The sequence below is a fragment of the Centroberyx affinis genome, unplaced genomic scaffold (genome assembly GCF_046629955.1).
Source record: "Centroberyx affinis isolate AG114_WGS23_722 - 3 ecotype Tasmania unplaced genomic scaffold, CSIRO-AGI_Caff_v1 ptg005319l_1, whole genome shotgun sequence".
NCBI classification, from domain to species: domain Eukaryota; kingdom Metazoa; phylum Chordata; class Actinopteri; order Beryciformes; family Berycidae; genus Centroberyx; species Centroberyx affinis.
In genome coordinates this window covers 25,491-47,973 of record NW_027282654.1, presented here as the reverse complement: position 1 = coordinate 47,973, position 22,483 = coordinate 25,491, and the positions used below count along the sequence as shown (strand labels likewise).

The 22,483-nt window shown below is 40.1% G+C and overlaps 1 protein-coding gene across 1 annotated transcript; it reads left to right on the top strand.

Moving 5' to 3' along the window:
• LOC139667146 (uncharacterized) lies at nt 1-22,119 on the top strand. Its single transcript, XM_071546566.1, has 7 exons — nt 1-130; nt 7,217-7,692; nt 14,559-14,585; nt 18,603-19,029; nt 20,646-20,710; nt 21,130-21,176; nt 21,847-22,119. The coding sequence occupies exons 2-7, from the start codon at nt 7,233-7,235 to the stop codon at nt 21,853-21,855; spliced, it is 1,035 nt and encodes a 344-aa protein (XP_071402667.1). The 5' UTR covers nt 1-130; nt 7,217-7,232; the 3' UTR covers nt 21,856-22,119.
• Nucleotides 22,120-22,483: the final 364 nt, after the last annotated feature.

The window sequence follows — 22,483 nt, the reverse complement described above, 5'->3', positions numbered from 1 at the left end:
AAGACAGACAGACCTGCACATCTGTTGAACGCCTCGCTCCGACCTGAAGCTGTATATAAAGCAAAGTGAATTCACACTCATTCAACACAGCCTGCCTGCATTCTGAGACCCAGTCCAGCTTTAGAGCGAGGTAAGTTGCACGTCTTTTTTTTCCACAAAACTACTGTATATACTGTATGTATGAGGGGTGGAAGTAATAAAAAAAATGAATGATGAAAATAGATGTGATGAAAATGTTTGTGAACTGAAAACAAGACGGATGTAAATGCAATTAGAAGACAAGACAATTTGATTAAAAAAGTGGGGATTGATAAAAACAGAGCCATATTCATCATTTACCACCAATTCCTGTCATTCATCATTCATCATTTAGAAGTGATGAAAAATGTGAATAAAAACCTGCGATGAAACTGCATGTGAATGTAAAAAAAAAAGAAAAAAAAAAGAATGATGAATTGCCAAGTGACTCAATAAATGCAAAAGGCATTTTGATCAAATAACTTGTGATTACAAATCTTCCTTTCATTTATCACTCACATTCTATATTGCCATTTATTGTTTTTATTATTTTTCACAAAAAGACGGGTTGATTGGACCATAACCGTAAGAGAAGGGTGGAGTTGGGTTAGGGAAGGACAGTTATAGATCACATATGTTCTACTTCTGCTTTTGCCTAGAAGTCAGAAATATTACATGTAATATATTTCCATGCAGCCACAGTTGGAAGGTTTGGCCTTGTTTAACCCTCCTATCATGGTTGGGGTCAATTTGACCATATTTAACATTTCTAAAAACTGACTGATAACTGAGGGAACTTTCCCTGCAATTTGTTATCTTTAAAAAACATTATAGGGTTTTATCTCACCTGAAGGTTTTCTGCCAGTGAGGTCCTGTCACAGCTCTTTGAAAGACTATTTTGGTGACTAATTTACTTTTTAGTGGTGTTTTTTCCATTATTGACTGTTAACTGCTATGTGTTTCTTGGTGATATAACACTTTCAATTACAATATTTTTTTGTAGGTTTAAATTGCTGGGCTCAATTTGACCCCAAACATAAAAGATGTCTGTTCATTTTAACATAATAGGACGGTTAACCTTTTTACAATGTTATGAAAAGAGTGTCATTTTCATGCAAATATCCGGGGTAATGTCTTTTTAGCAGCCGTAAATCCAGAAAACAACTTATATATATATATATATATATATATATATATATATATATATATATATATGGTAAAAATCATACATATATATGAAATCATATATATATATATATATATATATATATATATATATATAAAGTATATATGTGTATATATATATATATATATATATGATTGTTATATATATTTTTTATATTATATTTTTTATATAATTTTTACCTTCAGGTTGTTGGTGTCATTAAGTAACATTGACAGGGGTAAGATACTTATGGATCTTAAGGACAGAATTAACATGAGACTACACATTTGCAACTACAGAGCATTCCCGGAACATACAGTATGCAGGAAGGCAACAAGACTATTTGAATTGCAAATATGATAATAATAGGTAGTAACTTCATCTCATATCTTATGTAAGGAGTGGCATAAGCTCTAGGAATGATCTTGATAGTGCTCCAATTACAATATATACCTATTTATTTCTCAGGTTGTTTCTTTTATAGTCTCAAAAAAAGTAGTGTCAGTCATAGGTTTTAAGCCACTCCGCATATTCCGGCCTTTGAGTATTTTTTTATTCTATGATTAAACCTGTTAAAACTAAACCAAACTGTGCTCTATTGACCCCAGGAGGCATGCAAAAACACATTATGTAATAACACCATATTATGTAATAACTCGACAAAATGCTCTTCACTTCATTATGTAATAACACCCGCATTTTGTAATAATCTGCTGCATTTTGTAATACATAGCCTGAATGCAATATGTAGTAAATTTCCCCGTATTTTGTAATAAATTATTACATATTGCGGTGGTTATTACAAAATATGGGAGTTGCACTTTGTTTTGATGATGAATGTAATAATATGGTGCATTATGTAATAACCAACCAAAATGGATGTCTTCATTCATAAAAATTGTTATAACATTATAACAACAATGTTTATTTTATGCATTCTAGCATGTATCATACTAACTAAAAATTAATTTTAAAAAGATACTATTAGTTCAGTAGATTAGTATCTTTCATTGGTGAAGTTCTATTTAGGACTAGGTGATACAATCCCTTGTTTGCACATACTTGAGCCCTTGCTGATTATGTGGGAGTGGGAATAACGATGACACCTCAGGGTTTTCAAGTAGGTGCCCTCCTTCATCAGCGTTTCACTGATGAGCCCACTACACCTGCAGAGGGTTCAGCGATGAGGCCTGGCGTCCCAGGCTCACCCCCCTTGACGTCATCTCGTTCTTGATGTTATTTCGGAGCCCAGGTGTTGTCTCTCCTCTTAATCCAGAGCCATTGGCTCGCCCTTTCAGCAGCACCAGAGAGGGCTTTGATGGCTTGACGTTGGGCCTGGCCTCGGATTCCCATGTCCTTAAGCAGCCTGGTAGTTGACATGCCTACGAAGCCTCTGCATCCAACTTCCACTGGGCGGACCTTAGCTTTCCAGCCATGATGTTCAGTGTCGGCTGCCAGCTCAGCATACTTCAGCCTCTTACGTTCGTAGGCCACGCCCACAGCGTCCTCCCAGGGCACTGTAAGCTCTGTGATGTAGATGGTGCGAAGTGAGGTGGACCAAAGCACGAGGTCCGGTCTGAGATTGGTCGTGGCGATCTCAGATGGGAAGCAGAGCCTCTGTTCCAGGTCCGCCAGTAGCTTCCAGTCCCGTGCCGCTCCCAACTGCCCGGCCTCTTCATTGGAAGAACAGGCCTTGGGCTGCTTCGCACCTTCACAGACAAACTCTCTTGCAGATGCAGGATGGGATGACAGAGGAGGCAGGGCGTTGATGGTTGTCCGTCTGCTCTCCAGCATAGCTGCTAGGCACTTCAGAACCTGGTTGTGCCGCCAGGTGTAACGGCCTTGTGTAAGGCTTGTCTTGCAGCCGACAAGTATGTGTTTCAGGTTTGCTGGAGATGGACAGAAGGGGCACGTAGGGTCTTCGCCGTACCATTGGCTGAGGTGGCAGGACATTGTATGTGGCTCGTATAATGAAGCTGGTTCAAAATGCTTCCATGTCCCACAACTCCTTCCAAGAGAACTTTCTCTTCTCAACTCCCTCCCATCTCATCCACTGCCCTTGCCTTGCTTGAGAAACGGCCTTTGCGCACCTCGCTGCCTGTTCTTGCCGGCGCACCTCCTCGACCACGAGACCTTGTCGCTGAGATGGAGTTGCCTTGTGCCAGGATGGTTTGCTCTCTCCGAGGCCGAGGCCTCCTCTCCCTTATTGCACGTGGCCAACAATGTCCCTGTGCTTGAGGGCTGCCTTTGCCTGTTGTGTAGCTGCTGATGGGATCCACTTCCTCCTTGTTGCCAGGGTGGGAGCAGTTTGGGCTACAAATGGGTCACGGGATTCTGTCAGCGTCATCTCCAGCCTTACTTCGGTGCACTTGTACTCTGAAAAACTGGAGACGGGAAGTTCCAGGATGCCTTTTCCATAGAGCCCTAAGTTGCTAAGGCACCTGGGGAGACCTAGCCACTTTCTGGCGAATGAGCTGATCATCCTCTCCAGCTTGTCGACCTTTGAGATTGGGGCCTCGTAGATGGTTAATGGCCACATCAGCCGGGGTAGGAGACCGAATTGAATGCACCAGAGCTTCAACCTGCCAGGTAGCAAGGATTTGTCGATACTCTCAAGGCCGCTGGTGGTGTCCTGCCTAAGCTGGTCCACTTGGTCTGTATCCTTGAGGGTTGAATCGTACCAGCATCCCAGGCTTTTGACTGGCTTCTCTTTCACAGTTGGTATGGGCTCATCACCAATGTGGAAGCGTTGATCTAACAGTTTCCCCTTGACGATTGATATGCTCCTGGAGTTGCTCGGCTTTATCTTCATCCGGGCCCACTCGATGTTCTCCTGCAGCTTTCTCAGTAGTCGCATGGTGCATGCCTTGGTTGTGGTGAGTGTTGTCATATCATCCATGTATGCCCTGATGGAAGGGAGCCGCAGGCCAGGTTTTAGCTGCTCTCCTCCCACCACCCACCGTGATGCTCGGATGATGACCTCCATGGCCATAGTGAAGGCTAGCGGGGAGATGGTGCGTCCTGCCATGATGCCTACTTCCAGACGTTGCCATGCTGTGGTGTACTCTGTTGTTGTCAGGCATAGCTGCACATCCTGGAAGTAGGTTTTGACAAGGGCAGTGATAGCCTCTGGGACCCTGAAGAAGTTGACTGCAGTCCAGAGGAGGTTGTGAGGAACTGAGCCAAAAGCATTGGTGAGGTCCAGGAACACTACGTGGAGATCTCTTCCATCCCTTTTGGTGGCTTGGATTTGGTGCCATATCATGCTCGAGTGCTCCAAATACCCAGAAATGCCTGGAATTCCTGCTTTCTGCACCGATGTGTCAATCAAGCGGTTCCTTTCTAGGTAGACAGACAGCCTGTGAGCCACTACGCTGAAAAAGATTTTGCCTTCAACGTTCAGGAGGCTGATTTGGCAAAACTGGCTGATGTCAGCAGAGTCCTTCTCCTTTGGGATTAGGATGCCTCCTGCCCTCCGCCAGGCTGTTGGTATAGCTTGTTTCTGCCACGCCACCTTCATCAGTCTCCACAGAAACCGTAAGATGTCTGGTGCATTTTTGTAGAGCCTGTATGGGACCCCGTTGGGCCCAGGAGAGGATGAGGCTCTTGCCCGACACACAGTTCTTTCCACTTCACTCCACTTAGGAGGGCTGACATCCAGCTGGTGTTCTGGGGAATGTAACGGTGGCATGTCAGGTGGAAGGGTGATCTGTTTGCGCTGCCGGCTGTCTGTGTGGGTTTTTTCCAGGTGGGCTTCGAGTTCTTTCTTCGACGCTACGAGTTTGCCACTTTTCTCCTTCGTGAACAGACCCTTCACAAACTTGAAGGGGTCTTTGAAGAAGCTTGACCTTGTCTGTTCCTTCTTCCTGTGCCTCTTTCTCAGGTTCTCAGCTCTCCTCAGTGCTGTTAGCCGGTTCTTGATTTCTGCCTGCAGCAGGTCTATTCCCTCCTTCTCCTCCTTCCACATTCATTTTCATCATCTCTGCATTTATCAGTTACTTTTTATTTCCAGCCTTCTAGGGTAGAAATGATGAATGAAAGAAAGTTGGGGAAAATTAGCAAATTATGTCATCCCTGTTAATTAACGTCTATGTTAATTAAATTATTCTTGGATGTATCAAATAATTTGTTTTCAATACACATACAATTTCATCACATCTATTTTTATCATTTATTGGGTTTTTTTTTTTACTTCAACTCCTCATACTGCTTGGGTGTTGCAGCCTATTGTAAAAGCATGGCCTTCTGACTTATTTACACTACATACATGCTTACACTGCATTTCTAACTTAAGTATACCAACAACTAAGATACAGCTGCTCAAAAAGGTATTCATCATCCCTTTTTGCACATTCTATTGTTATCTTGTCTTCCATCGAGGACCACTGAGGTCAAATATGCATAATTTAAAAAAAATATATATATAAAAGATTATAAAGATTATTAATTAAAATTATCATGCAATTTCTCATTTTCCCCAAATCAAATGAATATGTTATTTCCAAATGATGTACAAAAAAGTATTAAAAGTGAAAAAGAATTTTCTTGAAATTTATGTGAGGGGCAACACAATTGTAGTTTGCAGAAGAATCCTCCCCATGTTTTACTAGTGCTCAACTGCCCTGTTGGTAAACAACTGTTGAATATTTCAGGACATTCTAAAAGGCTTAATGTGAAAATGGCTTAATGAGGCAAAAAAATGTTTAACTTTGATGAGAAAAAAAAACTTTGTTTTTCCCCTGGTATATGGCATCAAAAGAACTAGCAATAGTAAAAAGAAAAGAAAATCTACATCAATTGGATTTTTATACACACACACACACACATATATGTATAATATATATGTGTGTGTGTGTGTACACACACACTTAAGATTAATGAATTCATTTGTAAACACATTTATTAATGCCTATTTTTATTGTACAATTAGTTGTTAATTAATGAAATGCTTTATTACTATTTCCGTGACACTTGTGGTCCTCCATATTTTAGGCCCTTCTGTATGCAATATTGGGAGGCTGGCTAAAGGTTCGCCCTTGAAAGGGATCAGACAATAGTATGAGCCAGTGTTGTTTTTTTGTATGGAGAGCAGCTCTGGACTTTGTAGTGTTATAAGTAGAAGACTAGTCTGTATGTGCTGCCTTAATCAGTTGAGATCTCAGGAAGTCCTGCTTCACCTAGCCATTTATCACAATGCAACTTCTCCCAGAAATGTTCCAGCATTTCCTTTTTTCTATGTGTATATACATTATCAGAGGAGCAGATGGATTTGACTCTGTGGATTTGACTCTGTGTTGTTGACTTAAAGGAAGGTTCCTTTTTAGAGCAGGAGGATGTCAGTTGTGGGCATGTAGAAAATGATTCTTACCAGTGGGCTTCCTATAGAGATCGGTAGAAAGATGGTTACCTTCAAGAGTTACCCTACCGCCCAGGAAATCCTGAGTGCTTTCATTATGACGCATCATAAACCAGAAATGATCTGTGACAGAATTCAGAAAAGCATGAAAATTGGCAAGGAATGAGACATCCCCGTTCCACAAAACAAAGATATATTCATACTGTATATACAATATATTTTCACATTTACAAAATATATACTTTGTGTAGATCACTGAAAAGAACAAATCCAAATTAGTCTATCTGAAATCCATTTCTTGCAGTATAATGTGCAAAAATTTAAAGTGGAGTAAATTGTTTTTTGAGTAGCTGCAACTTCTTTTAGAAGGCATGATAAAACCTTGAATGCAGACAAAAAGAAATGAAAGTTCATTGTATACATTTGAATCCTATGGAAGAGAATAAAGTCAGAATTCTGAGAATTAAGTCAGAACACGGACTTCTTCTGAATTCTGATCTCAGAATTCTGACTTTTTTCTCAGAATTCAACTTTTTCACATGTCGCCCTAATCCTCTTCTGTAGAATCCATTGTCAAATAGGCTGTGATTTTGTTTCAACTTTACATGATGGTGGGTCTCCTCTCATGGAATCCTTCTCAAGCCATTGTATAGTACTAAACCTTTTCTTTCCTACAGTGACGTTGATACCAGCATGAGTCGATACGAGTGGGCTGAAGAAGACTTTGATCCGCCCGGTGTAGGCCGACTGGTAGGTCATTCAGCGCCAACATCTGGTAAATTCTACATCATGTACCACGGCACCTCCAAGCACAACGCTAGGCTCATCCAGCGCTGTGGCTTCAAACAGTCTGCGGACGGGATGCTTGGCCCTGGTGTGTACCTCAGCAGAGACCTGGACAAAGCCAGCCGCTACCCCACTAAGGTTGATGAGTCCGAGCGGGTCGTCATTAAGGTGAAGGTCAATGTGGGGAAAGTGATCGTCATCAATAAACAATACCATCCACGTCAGAAGACCTGGCATGACTACAGATATGGCGAGGTGTACGATACCGCCTGGGTGCCGCCCAACTGCGGTATGGTGAAGAGCGGTCTGGAGGAGAATTGTGTCTGGGATCCCGACCGAATCACCGTCCTCAAAGTCATCTCCCCACGCCAACTCCCACCCACCTCAGGCTATGCATGGGGATACAGCTCTTGAGTTGTGGAGAGAAGAAACCAGAATGTATTTTGTATCTTCAAATGTATTTTTATATAATTGGATAAGAAAGAAAATTGCATGCAGAATTTTGTTACTCTGTCATGACATTCTGGAAAATAAATTGGTTATGTTATAAAATGGAGAGTCTACTTTTTAGAACAGTGTGTCATTAAGTCGAATGCAATACATATAGATCTAAATGCATTTCACATAGTGGTTTTATGTTTGTTGTTTGGCAGAAACCTGTAAGGAACCAGGAAAGGAAAATAGCCTTTTGTTGGTTACATAATTATGCTATGTGGGCATCCACAGAACTTGAATGAATAGAACGGTCATTCCATTCAAATCAACGTTCCTGGACGGTCAGAGCGGCGGCCATTTTTATGTGTACCATTGGGCTAGCTTCCATATGAACCGACTTACAGCAAGTCGATGAGAGGAGAGATTTTGCAGCAAGAACCAAAGGAGCTTCTCTGTCTCCTTGCTGCCATGGATTGCTAACATGCTAATGTTGAATAGAAGAGCTAGCGAGAGAAGTGCAATCTTTAGATTATGCTATGTTAACCTTGTCAGCTTTCAGTTGAGTTTTGAGTTTGCTAAGCACTCATGCAACAGACACATCTGCACAGTTTTGCAAGTGTGACAGTCTTAAAGCTCAGACTTGTGTCACCATAGCAATTGAATTAACCCTTAAAATTCCATAATCGCCTTTTTATGCTGTACTAGCCAAACCCAGACCTATCAAATCAACCTCCCTCTCCCTACCTCGTATTTGAGACTTTCCTGTGATCAGTATTTCCAACACTCCGCAATCATTCCTCTCTTCCTTTATCCATTTTCTTCCCAAAGTTCAGGAGAGATTCTCATATTCTATTAATCTGTTTACTAAGGTTTTGCTCACAGCTCTCCAAACCTTTGAGTCTCCACAGGAGGGATGGGGTCAAGTCCAACCATCCAATCATCCAAACACGGCTCACTGTTTAGGTATTTCACTAACAACAAGTACATGCTGAATCTCTGTTAAGATTCATAAACTGAATTATCTTTAAATTATCTTCTTTATCTTTAAAGATACAGTAGGTTATTCAGATATTTACAGGTCAGTATTAAAATTAATTAGATCTGTAACTGCAGGTAACTGATAATTAATTTAGGCTAATGATAATGAAATTTGCAATACCAAGGTTATGGTGTATCTACAGTGAAATCAACTTAATTTAAAAAAGTTTGTATGATTTATATGACCATTGGGCCTACTTATTATTAATTATAATTATATAATTATATTATTAATTATATAATTATTAGCCCAAAAGAGCACATGTCACTCCGCTATTCATATCCCTCCACTGGCTCCCAGTTGCTGCCCGCATCAAGTTCAAGTCCTTGATGCTCGCCTACAAAACAATAACCAAAACGGCTCCGACCTACCTGAACTCCCTCATTCAGGTCTACGCTCCCTCCCGCTCACTACGCTCTGCCATGGAGCGGCGCCTGGTGCTGCCACCTCAGCAAGGCCCTAAGTCTCTAGCCAGACTCTTCTCTTCTGTGGTTCCCCGGTGGTGGAACGAGTTGCCAAACTCCATTCGATCCGCAGAATCCCTCTCTATCCTTAAGAAAAGGCTAAAGACCCAGCTCTTTAGCGAATACCTCCTTTCATAAAAAAAAAAAAAAAATTTGATGCACTCTATGCATTACCTCATAGCACTGCCTTGTAGCACTCCCTCGTAGCACCTATGTCCTGTTGGACCAGAACTTAGCTTGTTGCACTGTCTCGTAGCACCTTTGTCCTGTTGGACCAGAACTTAGCCCTATAGCACTTACTCTCGTTGTTCTCTCCTATCTAGAAACTTGCTTGTGTTGTATGGCAAATCTCATGTGTAAGTCGCTTTGGATAAAAGCGTCTGCCAAATGTGAAATTGTAATTGTAATTGTATTATGGATGCAGATATGAATTTCCAATGCCATATCGACTATCACTAGAACCTTTTTACCACTTAAAGAATATTTCCAAAGTGAGAGGCTTTTTATCACAGTCAGACTCCTGTACATGCCTTTATATAACAAATAGGTTAGATTATTGTAATGCCCTCTTCTCCATGTTTTTAAAAGGCAACTGAAAACCTTCCTGTATGAGTCATTTTTTTTTTAATGTATATATGTATTTGTACTGTTTCTCCCTTTTTCAATTTTTGCTTTTATGTAAAGCACATTGAGTTTCCCTGTGCAGGAAATGTGCTATATAAATATTTTTTTTTACTTAGTTTACTTTTCACAAACTTTTCACATAAAATGACAATGTATTGCTGATCTCTGGCTTTTAGGGGGCTGAACATTTAAAGATATGACTTTTTCCTATGTTGTACCATGATATTTCCTATGTTGTACCATGATATCCCAGGCATCATCAGGTGGAAACATTGTCCTGGAATGTAAACATCATGGTAAGTGATAGCCACCATGGCTGAACAGACAAAGAGCACCACCTACAGGATCTGCTAAACTTCAACAGAAAATCCAAGGAACAGTCCTGAAAAAAATACATACAGCGCAGTACCGGTGGTTGCACCTGTTTTGGGCGCTTAAACAACTGGTTCAGTTCGGTTTTAACACCAACATTTACCGGGTGGGTGGTGTTTGGACCTGCGGGCCAATCACAGTGCTTAAAAACAGAAAACCAACCCAACCGGAAAGCCAGGCCAGCTTAAACAAACGCACAATCAAATGACAAGCACAGACAGTATAATCTGAACCGTGGAGCTGACAGGTTGTGTTGTGAAAATGTCCAGAAAGAAGAAACTAGACACTCTGTCTTATTTTCAGCTCAATGTGAGTGATAAAGCAATGTGTTCAAATGAATTGAACTTGTAAACAGACAGACGTGTCATTGTCATTTTCACAACTGAAAACTGCAACTGAAATTACTGTAAAGTTTGCCACCTAGCATGCAAGGGGAGTGAAGGAATATCTAGCCATCTATTGTTGTTTGTTTGACTGTAATGTTAGCTGGATATGTTGCAGTGGTGTATCATATATTATCTTTGAGTTAATCTGAATATAGTAATTTAAAATGTCTCCTATAGACAGCCATCAGTGACTTATGAATACATGCACTGCTCTATTTAACAGAGCCAGATGGAGGCAGGAGGAGCAGCAGATGAGGAGACAGGCTGCAGAGTTTAGGTGATTAGATGATGTAGAAAGTTAATAAAGCTAAAATAAGTGTATTCCTGGTTTTGCTAAAGCTTTTGTTGATGCCATAAAGGTGATGCCCATCTCCTAACTGGTACTCATGTACACAATAATATTTATTTGTTTGTAATAGTTTGTAAACAAGTCTCAATATGGAGCATTAATTTAGGAAGGTGATAAGGACTACTATGTCAGAGTAATGTAGCTATCTGAAATTAATATAATAATAATAATAATATCTTTATCACCTTTAAAAACAGAATTCACAAAGTGCTTTGATAGTCAGAATAAAAGCAGAATACTCAAAATGAAAAAAAATAAAAAATAAAATTCAGATAGGAGGACAGAGATGGAAAAGAGCAACATCCAAGTAAATAGTCGGATAACCGTAAGATGAAAACCAAAATAAACAGTAAGGATAAAATAAAAGTAAGATAAAACTAAATTAAGATAAAAAGATAAAAGACGATAAAAAGACGACATCACATAAAAGCAAGTCTGTAAAAATGGGTTTTAAGTGATTTAAAAGAAGTCACTGATTCTGCTAGCCTTCTCTCCTCAGGCGGGTCGTTCCAGAGCCGAGGGGCCCTGATGGAAAAAGCACGGCCACCTTTAGTTTTAAGTCTAGACTTTGGAACAGCCAGAAGGGCCCGCCTGAGGATCTAAGGCTGCGCACTGGCTCATATGGGGTCAACATATCGGTTATATAGCTTGGAGCTTAAGCTTGGTGCTTTAGAATTGATCAGTAAAATCTTAAAATCAATTCTAAATCAAACAGGGAGCCAATGGAGAGAAGCCAGGATTGGGGTGATGTGATGTCATCTGTTAGAACCAGTAAGAAGCCGAGCTGCTGCGTTCTGAACTAGTTGGAGGCGAGAGAGTGACTTTTGGTTGATGCCAGAATGGAGGGAGTAGTCGAGTCGTGAGAAGATTAGGGCGTGGATTACTTTCTCCAGATCTCTGTATGAAAGCATTGGCTTAATTCTGGAGATGGTTCTCAGTTGTAGGAAGTAGGACTGCACAAGGCCACTCTCAATATGAAATAGAACTAGCAGGACTGAACAATATGATGTCGGATTTTGAACTGTTGAGCTGAAGAAAAGATTCTGTGCCATCTAACAGTTGATCTACTAATCTACTACAGCAGCTAGGGTGTTTGGGTCACCAGGTCTCAGGGGAAGGTATATCTGTGGGTCTTCAGCACAGCCGCCACATTTATTTTATAAAAAAAAAAATGAAAGGGAGCCCAGAGCAATATTCTTTCAGGGGACCCAACATTCCTAGCTATGTCCCTGTTCACAAAGATAAGTAGATCCAAAGGGTAGTAGCTGGTCCAGAGCTTTCTGTCGTAGGGTGTTCCTTCTTCTCAGACACTTAAAACTGTGAGAGTACGTCTCTCAAACTTCATCTGCATTTCACGATCAGAGTACACATCCAAGAGCTGCTCCTGAAGGCTGACAGGAAGCTTGCCTCTATTGCTTCAGATACAATAAATGGATTTTTCACCCAATCCAGCAGTTCCTTAATATCAGGGAAGTAGTGGCGGCTGGTGCCATTCTCTCCAGGTGAGGCAGTGCCAATTATTGCCATCAAGAAGTTCTCCACAAAGAACTGGTGCCACTGTACCTTTGCAGTTCTTGAACTCATCATTGCTATAAATTAGAGAGTTTGACTTTTCAGCTTTTTCTTGTTTGATAGTAGGTAACCCTAGTAGTAACTAACCCTACTCACAAGTGAGGTGTTTGGTGAAGTAATCGCTCCTTAGCGTGTGTCAGGATGGTATCACATACATAAAATAAACTGTTATTACAGTCTATTATAATCAGTAGTGGGCGCCAATAAAAGAGGATACAGATATTAACTGACATACCCAATATCAGTGTGTGGAATTAGGTGTCAACCAGGGGCGTAAGAGGATCACAAGGGGCCCGGGTGCAAGAATTGCTATGGGGCCCCCCTACCCCCCTACCCCTGGATTTACCCCCCAGGTGTCAAAATACTGGGAATCAGTTTAGCCTTGTAGCACCCAATAATGTAATAATTTCCTGAAAATGTAATAAAATTTGCACTTAACTTGATTGAAAATGTAATAAAACCCAATAATGTAATAACTTGACCAATAATGTAATAAAATGTCCTGACTGATATTGTAATAACATTTTACCGATAATGTAATACCTTTCAATATAATAAAACCCAATAATGTAATAACTTGACCAATAATGTAATAATGATATTGTAATAGCATTTTAATATTTATTTTTATATTTCATGTTTGTGTAGCTAGTGCTGGAGGTATTTTCAGTTTAGCTCCACTAGAGCTCCACCTAGTGGCCAAAATGATTGGCTGTTCATTATATTATTTTGACTTAATGAGGAACACGCAGAACGACAATCTCAACTGTCATAAAATACTATGTCATTTTGAAGCAGAAAGTGTCATTTACATATCAGTATGACAGTATATGTCAACTGACCACTATGTCACTTGACATAGAGGATTATGTCAATTTGACATTGAAAGTGACATAATAACCCTTTATGACCAGGTGGAACAAACATTTATGACTGTATGTATGTTTATGTCAGGTGTCATGTAGTGCGTATGTAGGTGTTATGAATGCTTATGTATACCCGCTTCAAATTAAATGTTACTGAAAGTTGTTTTGTTGGATTGTGGTTGTTTTCATGAGGCAGTGTTTTGTTGGAAATCCGTGGTATAGAGAGTGAAGAGGAAGGTTTAGGGAACAGTTACCTGGCTCCCCAGTGCTGCTCAGAAGCCTATCTGACCTGGAATGGTCTCCAAAGGAGGAAGTCCATCACCCACTCAATAAGACCAGGATGTAGTTGCATGTCCCCGAGTTTCTGCCCATGTGCATATGGCTGTATGGTGCTCAAGTCTGCACTTTAACCTAATAGTCATTCTTTCATTTGAAATCCAATGTATATAACATTCTTAAATTCTTAAAACACAAAATGTAGAACTCTGGACCCACCTCAAAGGTATTACATTATCGGTAAAAATGTTATTACAATATCAGTCAGGACATTTTATTACATTATTGGTCAAGTTATTACATTATTGGGTTTTATTATTATTGAAAGGTATTACATTATCGGTAAAATTTTATTACAATATCAGTCAGGACATTTTATTACATTATTGGTCAAGTTATTACATTATTGGGTTTTATTATTATTGAAAGGTATTACATTATCGGTAAAATGTTATTACAATATCAGTCAGGACATTTTATTATATTATTGGTCAAGTTATTACATTATTGGGTTTTATTACATTTTCAATCAAGTTAAGTGCAAATTTTATTACATTTTCAGGAAATTATTACATTATTGGGTGCTACAAGCCTTTATGACACATTTGAAAAAGAGACCTGAGAGAACAGCATCTAAACTAGTTGCAACAGAAAACCGCTAAAAATACATGACAATAGTCAAGTTCAAGTTTGTTTATTTGTATAGCCCTTTATCACATGCATGTGTCAAAGGACTTTACAGAGAATGAGCCTACCTAGATCTAACTGATCAACAATCAACCATAGAACAGAATGATATAAGACAAACATAAGGAAACAGAACAAAGCACAATACACACAAAAGCTGCAGCAAGACATAACAGCCTGCCTATTCTACATAGCCTAACCTACCCGTTAGGTCATACATGTAATACATACAGTATATGTAATAGTCAAACATGTGCAGCAGCAGCAGCAGGTGACAACCAAAGGAATTTCATTGACAAACAAGCATGTCATTTGTGATAAACTGCAACCAGCCTGGCACTTTGAGAAGGCATGGCAGTCATGTCACATTTTTTAGTTTCAGTCTGTGGCTTCAATAAGGAAACTGTATCCCAAGACATTATTTCTAATGGCATTTAAGATGACACTCTTATCCAGAGCAGTGAACAATGAGTGCAACAGAAGATGAACTTTAAATTCCTACATCACCGTGGCCTTGGCAAAATAATAACTCTCTGTCTTCTAGAAGAAGGTGCTAGAATTATAATTATCATTGTTCAGTCTTGTTCATAGGACCTTATACTTTTTGACCAATAGCTTTATTATATTCTGTAATCATGAATATTCAACACTATAAAACTATGTGTACAGTAATCATCCAGATTTTGAGTTCCTTGGCTCCCAGCCTGTAGGTTTGAATAAACCTGTCAAACTGCCACTCCCTAGGCCCTCATCCTTAGCCTCTCTGGTTCAGTGTTGTTCAGCTTTCAAGTTTTATGATTGCATATAGATGTATTCGATGACGTCAATCGAGACGAGCGTCGGATCCTGGTCACAGCAAAGGTAAATTCATGCCACACATTAACTAACATTAGCTAGCAAACATTAGAAACATAGAATAATGCACACTTTCGCACAAGCCACCTAACGTTATTCAAATTCCAATACAAAGTAGAAAGCAGGAAACAATACTCTTCAATCACGTTAATGTTAATTGGCTTTTAGCTATGTGTGAACTTAGCTAACTGGCGTTAGACAGCCAAAATGGGCTGAAACAAGTAGGCGATGTTAATTCACGAAGGGTGTCTTTTACTGCTTCACTCTTTAGTAGATCCAGCTGCTGTTAGAACTTGTCAGATCCCTTTGCCCATCCGTCTGGCGCATAGTAACAGGTGGGCCGGGTGACGCTAATCCGTACAATATGGCGGACCATGTTCATCTGACGTCATCGGAATACTACCTATAGTATGGTAGATAGTCAAACTGAACTCATGGGAAAGTGTAATAGTTTTTTGTGAGAGTTGAGAGAGAGCAGTGGAATGTTGACGGTTACCGGAACATCACACTCCTTATATGGAACTAGTTATCAACTTCAGTTTGGTGTAAAAGTACTGGGAGAAACTCCGATCAGTGTGACATGAGCTTATTTTCAATATTCTTCTACACCAGTGTCCCATGGCATCCTCTCACCCTGGATGAAATCATAGGAAAGGTAGAGCATTATGCCTCTCTTCCAGCTGCAAGCTTTGGGCAGAGACAATGCGTCAAGTAATGAGCAGTTTTAGCAAACTGTTAGCTATCTTGCTAATCGTAATAGTAACTTAAATCTCCTCTACATAGCTAAGTGACTAACTAGCAGCAGGTTGAGCACTGCGTTCAGTTCTACGTTTTTGACAGAAAGCCCTGCTTGAAGGTAATGTATAGAAAGGATGGATTGAAAAGGGTCAGGGTCAGGATTCAGGGGGTCCCATGCTTGCCTTTGCCTAGGGCCCCCAAATCAGTGAGTCCACCCCTGCCTAATAGGACAGAAAACCAGCAGTACTCTGGGTCCCGAGGACCAGGATTAAGAACCAGTTTTACACAGAGCATTGACAAAAGAAGTGACCGCACCCGCTGATAAGACATGCTGTATTACTGTAAGTTATAAAAGAATGCAAGAAGTGAAACGAAACTGAAAGACACACCTGTACATCTTTTGAATTCCTTGTGACCTGAAGCTGTATATAAGGCAAAGAAAATTCACACTCATTCAACACAGCCTGCCTGCAATCTGAGACCAAGTCCAGCTTTAGAGCGAGGTAAATTAAATCCACACGTCTTTTTTCTGCCAAAAATGCTGTGTTTTCTTCACAAAAACACTGTAGATACTTTATGTATCAGGGGTGGAAGTAACAAAAATTAAATGATAAAAATAGATGTGATAAAAATGCTTGAAAATAAGACTAATGAAAATGCATGTGAATTAGAAAATTGATAAATTGTGATAAATTTTCAAGTGATTTGATAAATCCAAAGATAATTTTATTAAAATAGTGACGATCTGATAAAAAAATAGAGCCATATTCATCATTTACCACCAATTCCTGTCATTCATCATTTATTATTTAAACAACAAAATTGCAATTTGCTTTAAGGTGAGCCCTAAGAGGGTGAAAATAACAGAATTAACTGATAAATGTAGAAGTGATGAAAAATATGAATATTACAACTGTGATGAAACTGCATGTGAATGTAAAAAAGAGAATTATAAATTGCCGAGTGACTTGATAAATTCATAAGGCAATTTGATTAAATTACTGGAGATTACAAATGTTCCTTTCATTTATCACTCCTACTCTACATTGACAGTTATTGTTAAACGTGCAGACCTCAAAATCATTTATCATGCCTCCTCTCCTAGATATGTACCCAGATCCCTCTGCCAAATCTACTGTGAATTTTCACAACCACTTTGGCTAAATAAAAACTTTTTAGAAAATGCTGAAGCTGAATGCAATACACTGGGAAGAATAAGTATCTATTGTACAGTGTTTTCCTCCTTTTGATTGACATTTAGGTATGAGAGTGGAAGTAACAATAATTACTCATGTTAAACAATAAACTGAAAAATGGAAATAACAAAAATGACTTGTACCAAATGATAAACAACCTGAATGGTGGCCTAAATCTGTAGTGCAAGTCAGGGACATTGTTAGGAATTCCGAACATTCGGGGCTCAGCCCAGTGGAAGTCACAGAACCATAGTAGGGGGGTCCGGGGGCATCGTCCCCGGACCCCAGCAAAATGCATCAATCTGGTGTAATTTGACATGAACATACATGGGTGTAAATGAAGCAGCATAGTAAACAGTTTGAGCAGCAGTCTGCACAGGTCAACAGTGATACAGTATATTGTAGTCTGTCTGTCTCTCTCCTCAGGCCCGCCTCCTGAATTCTTCTCTTGACACTTTTGTCTCCTCCCCTCATCTCTCTTTGTCTTTGTCTCCTCCTCTCTCTTGTTCATTTCAGGTTTTGCAAAAAATGAACAGAGACACAGTTATAAAGTAATATATAAAACTTTAAATATATATGATATAGGCTACAGTATGTGCTCCTCACTCCTCATCTGTCTCTTTACTGTAAAAAAAAAAAAGATCCAATCCAATCGTAATCCAGTGAGTTATATTTAATCAAAAGTTATATTTCCATATATTTCACTACCTATATCGCTATATTACTACAACCTAATAGTGAGCTACTTTGGTTTGTTTGTTACGTATGGAAACTTAACTTTAAGCATAACTCATTTTAAGAAGTAAATTATTTAACCTGTGATCCTTCTGTTAGGAAGCTGATATTTTCAATTCCACATCAAAGATCACCATGAAAAGCCTAATCCATTCTGAATGGCTGGAGGAGTCTAACAGCATAGTAAAATATACAGAGGCACAAATAAAAAATTACATTTTGAAACATTTTCTCACGTTTAATGGAAACAATGTCTTAAGTTGAAAATAATATAGATGTTTCATGTGAAGAGAATTCGTTTTTGCATATAATGTTCAGCAGCCCACATAAGTAGACCTGAATGGGAGGATTCAGTAACTAACTGACTAACCAGCTGACTGGAGAGAAATAGTAACATTTTGTTTACAGTGATCCAATATTATATTGAAGATGTTGAGCTAAAACAAAACTGCTGTATCTTGTAGGCATCTAACCATGAAGCTATCAACCAAGTGTTTGTTTCAACTTTGCATGGTGGTAGGTCTCCTGTCATGGAATCCTTCTCAAGCCATTGCAAACTAATAAACCTCTTTTCTACAGTGACACTGATACCAGCATGAGCCGAGGCCAGCAAGCCAGTCACGAGTGGGCTGAAGATGACTTTGATCTTCCCCCTGGTGTAGGCCAACTAGGTCTTTCAGCACCAATATCTGGTAAAGTCTACGTCATGTACCACGGCACCTCCAAGCGCAACTCAAGGCTCATCCAGGCCCACGGCTTCAAACGGTCTGAGAATGGGATGCTTGGCCCTGGCGTGTACCTCAGCAGAGACCTGGCGAAAGCCAGCCGCTACCCCCTTGGCCTTCCTGAGTCCGAGCGGGTCGTCATTAAGGTGAAGGTCAACGTGGGGAAAGTGACCGCTATCAATAGACAAGGCCATCCACGTCAGAAGACCTGGCATGACCCAAAACATGGCGAGGTGTACGATACCGCCTGGGTGCCGCCCAAGTGCGGTATGGTGACGAGCGGTCTGGAGGAGGATTGTGTCTGGGATCCCGACCGAATCACCGTCCTGAGTGTCATCTCACCACGCCAACTCCCATCCACCTCAGGCTATGCATCAGGATACACGTGAGTAGAGGACTGCATTGGGATTGGGATCTCGCGGGACCCAACGCAAATCTCGCGGGAGTGGGCGGTTTTTAACGTTGCTGCGGGCGGGAGTGGGCGGTCAAAAAATAAACTGCGGGTCCCGGGATTTAGCTAGCTCACCAGAAGGATGGAGACGGAGTCAACAAATGCAGTTGAAAAGAAAATCAAAGCAGGTCATCACTAGTGTTGGGAATAACGCGTTACAAAACTGTAATTACACTACTTTTGGCTGTAACTAGTAATGTAACAAATTACTTTTTCAAATTAATAGCGCAATTACAATTACTGAAATTTAAATGGGCTCGTTACTCGTTACTGGATTATCCGGTTTATGATCATCTGACCTTACGGTGGCGCAATTGAATCAAAAGACGACCGACCTCCCTGGAGACTTTATTTCTCAAAAGCGACTAGCAACAAATCTGGCGACTTTTTCTGACCATGGGAAGCAAAGTTAATGTGTTGAATCCCAAAGCATTTGGCAATAAATTGGTTTGGCTGATGCCGGTTTTTAACGCAGAGAGGTCTGATGATCACAGCGCTTCCCACAGCAGGGACTGTAGGATAGGATCCACTTATAATTGTTACCGGCGTACGCCAAAACTGGCCCGGGTGGGCGGAGTCAGCACTTATATTTAAACGGACTACTCCGCGGCGTGCATAACAAGTGCAGCATTATATATTGATATGCAAATTATTGTATGACATCATCTGCCGACTTCTAGCGACTTTCTGAGCAGCCAATAGCTACTTTCCTTGGAAAAGAGTTGGCAGCACTGCTACCGGTGCATTAACTCAGCCCACACAGTGTACTAATGCTTGATTTGAAGGCCTGTCGAGGCTACAATAAATACGTCTATCAAAACATATCTATTGTGTTTTATTCCACTTGTTCCACTACTTACTTTTCATCATAGTGATAATGGGCACAATGATAGATCAAATTTGACAGTTGTCTTGTCTCCCACTGTGCCACAGCAACACTAAAATAATATAGCTATGTGCAATAAGAGAAGTGAAGCAGACATTTAAAAGTAACGCAAAAGTTACTTTCCCTAGTAACTAATTACTTTTATTATGCAGTAATTGGTAAAGTAATTCAATTACTTTTTGAGAGAAGTAACTAGTAACTGTAACTAATTACTAATTTTCAGTAACTTGCCCAACACTGGTTATTACAATACCAAAGCAAGGCAAGCAAGACATTTGGACAAATTTCTCAGTTGTTACTGACAAAGATGGAAAGGAACTGGACTTGGGAGTTGCGACTAGAGGACTGCATTGGGATTGGGATCCTGCGGGTCCCGTGGGACCCAATGCAATCTCGCAGGAGCAAGCGGTTTTAACGCTGCTGCGGGCGGGAGCGGGCGGTCAATAACACACACATTGCGGGAGCGGGCGGTAATGGTCAGAAATCCAGCGGGAGCGGGATTAAGAAAACAGTCCCGCGCAGGGCTCTACATGTGAGCTCTGAGTTGTGGAGAGAAGTTACCAGAATTTATTTTGTATATTCAACTTACTCAATCAGATAAGGGAAATGTTTCTGAAAAATTGTCACTACCTCTGTCTGACTTTCCTATGTCAATATCCCGCAGTGACCAGGTTGCAGAGCGGAAGCCTGGAATCTACCTGTGTGACCTGATAAGGTGGATGGTGGATGGTGAGAAAGTGGGAGTTTTGTGGGGGATCCGGTTTTCCAAATAGTTTTGCCCGCTAAACTTCGTGAGTCAGTGATAAAAGTAGTAGTACATTTTAGAGTGGCCTTTTATTGTGACCAGCCCAAGGCACACCTGTGCAATAATCATGCTGTTTAATCAGCATCTTGATATGCCACACCTGTCAGGTGGATGGATTATCTTGGCAAAGGAGAAGTGCTCACTAACACGGATTTAAACAAATTTGTGAACAAAAAAAGAATGAAAAATGGGAGCAAAAGCGTTTATATTTTTGTTCAGTATAATAATCATTGCCATTCAGATCAGAAATGGTTAGTAATCCATTCCTGAACATCATGGCAAGAAATACTACTTGTTTACTGATTACTGAATATTTCTTTCATGTTCACTCTGGTGCGTTCAGAGAGAGAGAGAGACAGCATGAGGATCTCAACATGGCATGGAGAGCCGGTGAGTGAGAAAATGAGCAAATATTGATGGAAAAGACCGAATAATGACATCGCAACAATGCAGCTTAATGTAGCTTAATTCAGCTTAATGTAACTGGAGATACTCTTAACCAAATATCTCCAGATTACATTCAGTCCAAAATGCTTCAGACTCCTGATAGCTTCGCTTCATTAGCTAGCAGTGCAATTTAGGATTGATTTAAAAAATATTATTATCACCTCTACAGCTTGTATGTGTGTATGAATGTATGTATGTATGACCACATACATTTTCTTTTAACATTTACAATACAATAATACTTACTTTGTTTAGATCTCTGACAAAAAAAATCTGTTTTGAGTAGTAACTTGAGCTGTAACTTCTTTTAGAAGGCATGATAAAATCTTGAATGCAGACAAACAGAAATAAAAGTTCATCGTGTGTACGGAAGAAAATAAAGTCAGAATTCTGAGAATAAAGTCAGAACTCTGACTTTTTCAGAATTGTGACTTTTATTCTCAACTTTTGACTTTATTCTCAGAATTTTGAGATTAATCAAATTTTCATGGAGCCTTCCATAGAATCCATTGCCAAATAGGCTGTGATTTTGTTTTAACTTTGTGTGATGGTGGGTCTTCTGTCATGGAGTCCTTATCAAGTCATTGCATACTAATAAACCTCTTTTCTACAGTGGTATTGACACCTGCGTGTGGGGATGCCAGCATCCCCAACACGGATGAATGAAGACCTCTGCAAACTCGACATGGTGGAGCTCCTGAAAATCATCCCGGCACACCAAATCCCACACTTCTGCTCTGCAAGGCGATACATGTGAGCTCTTGGGCTGTGGAGAGAAGTTACCAGAATTAATTTTGTATCTTCAAATGTATTTTTATACATTGGGATAAGAAAGCAAATTGCATGCAGAATTTTGTTATACTGTCATGACATTCTGGAAAATAAATTGGTTATGTTATAAAACGGAGACTCTACTTTTTAGAACAGTACGTCTTAAAGTCGAATGCAATACATATAGGTCTAAATGCATTTCACATAGTGGTTTTATGTAATGGCATTTTGCTGGTTACATATGCTATGTGAGCATCCACAGACCTTGAATGGATTGAACGGTCTCCCCATTTAAATCAACTTTCCTGGACAGTCAGAGCAGCGGCCATTTTTATGTGAACCGATGGGCTAACTTCCATATAGATAAGAATGGCGATGACGCGGTATAAAGGCCAGGCCTACAAAGTGCAGTACAAGTGCAAAGCGCTATTCAATTTCCATGGGTAAAACAATAAATTGCCATTTTCTGTGTTTTTTTT

Coding starts and splice junctions, on each gene's coding strand:
- LOC139667146 (XM_071546566.1), top strand. CDS start 7,233: ATGAGTCGATACGAGTGGGCTGAAGAAGACTTTGATCCGCCCGGTGTA. Junction 7,693..14,558: donor CCTCAAAGTCATCTCCCCAC/GCCAACTCCCAC, acceptor CAAAAGCTGCAG/CAAGACATAACAGCCTGCCT. Junction 19,030..20,645: donor GGCTATGCATCAGGATACAC/GTGAGTAGAGGA, acceptor AATATCCCGCAG/TGACCAGGTTGCAGAGCGGA.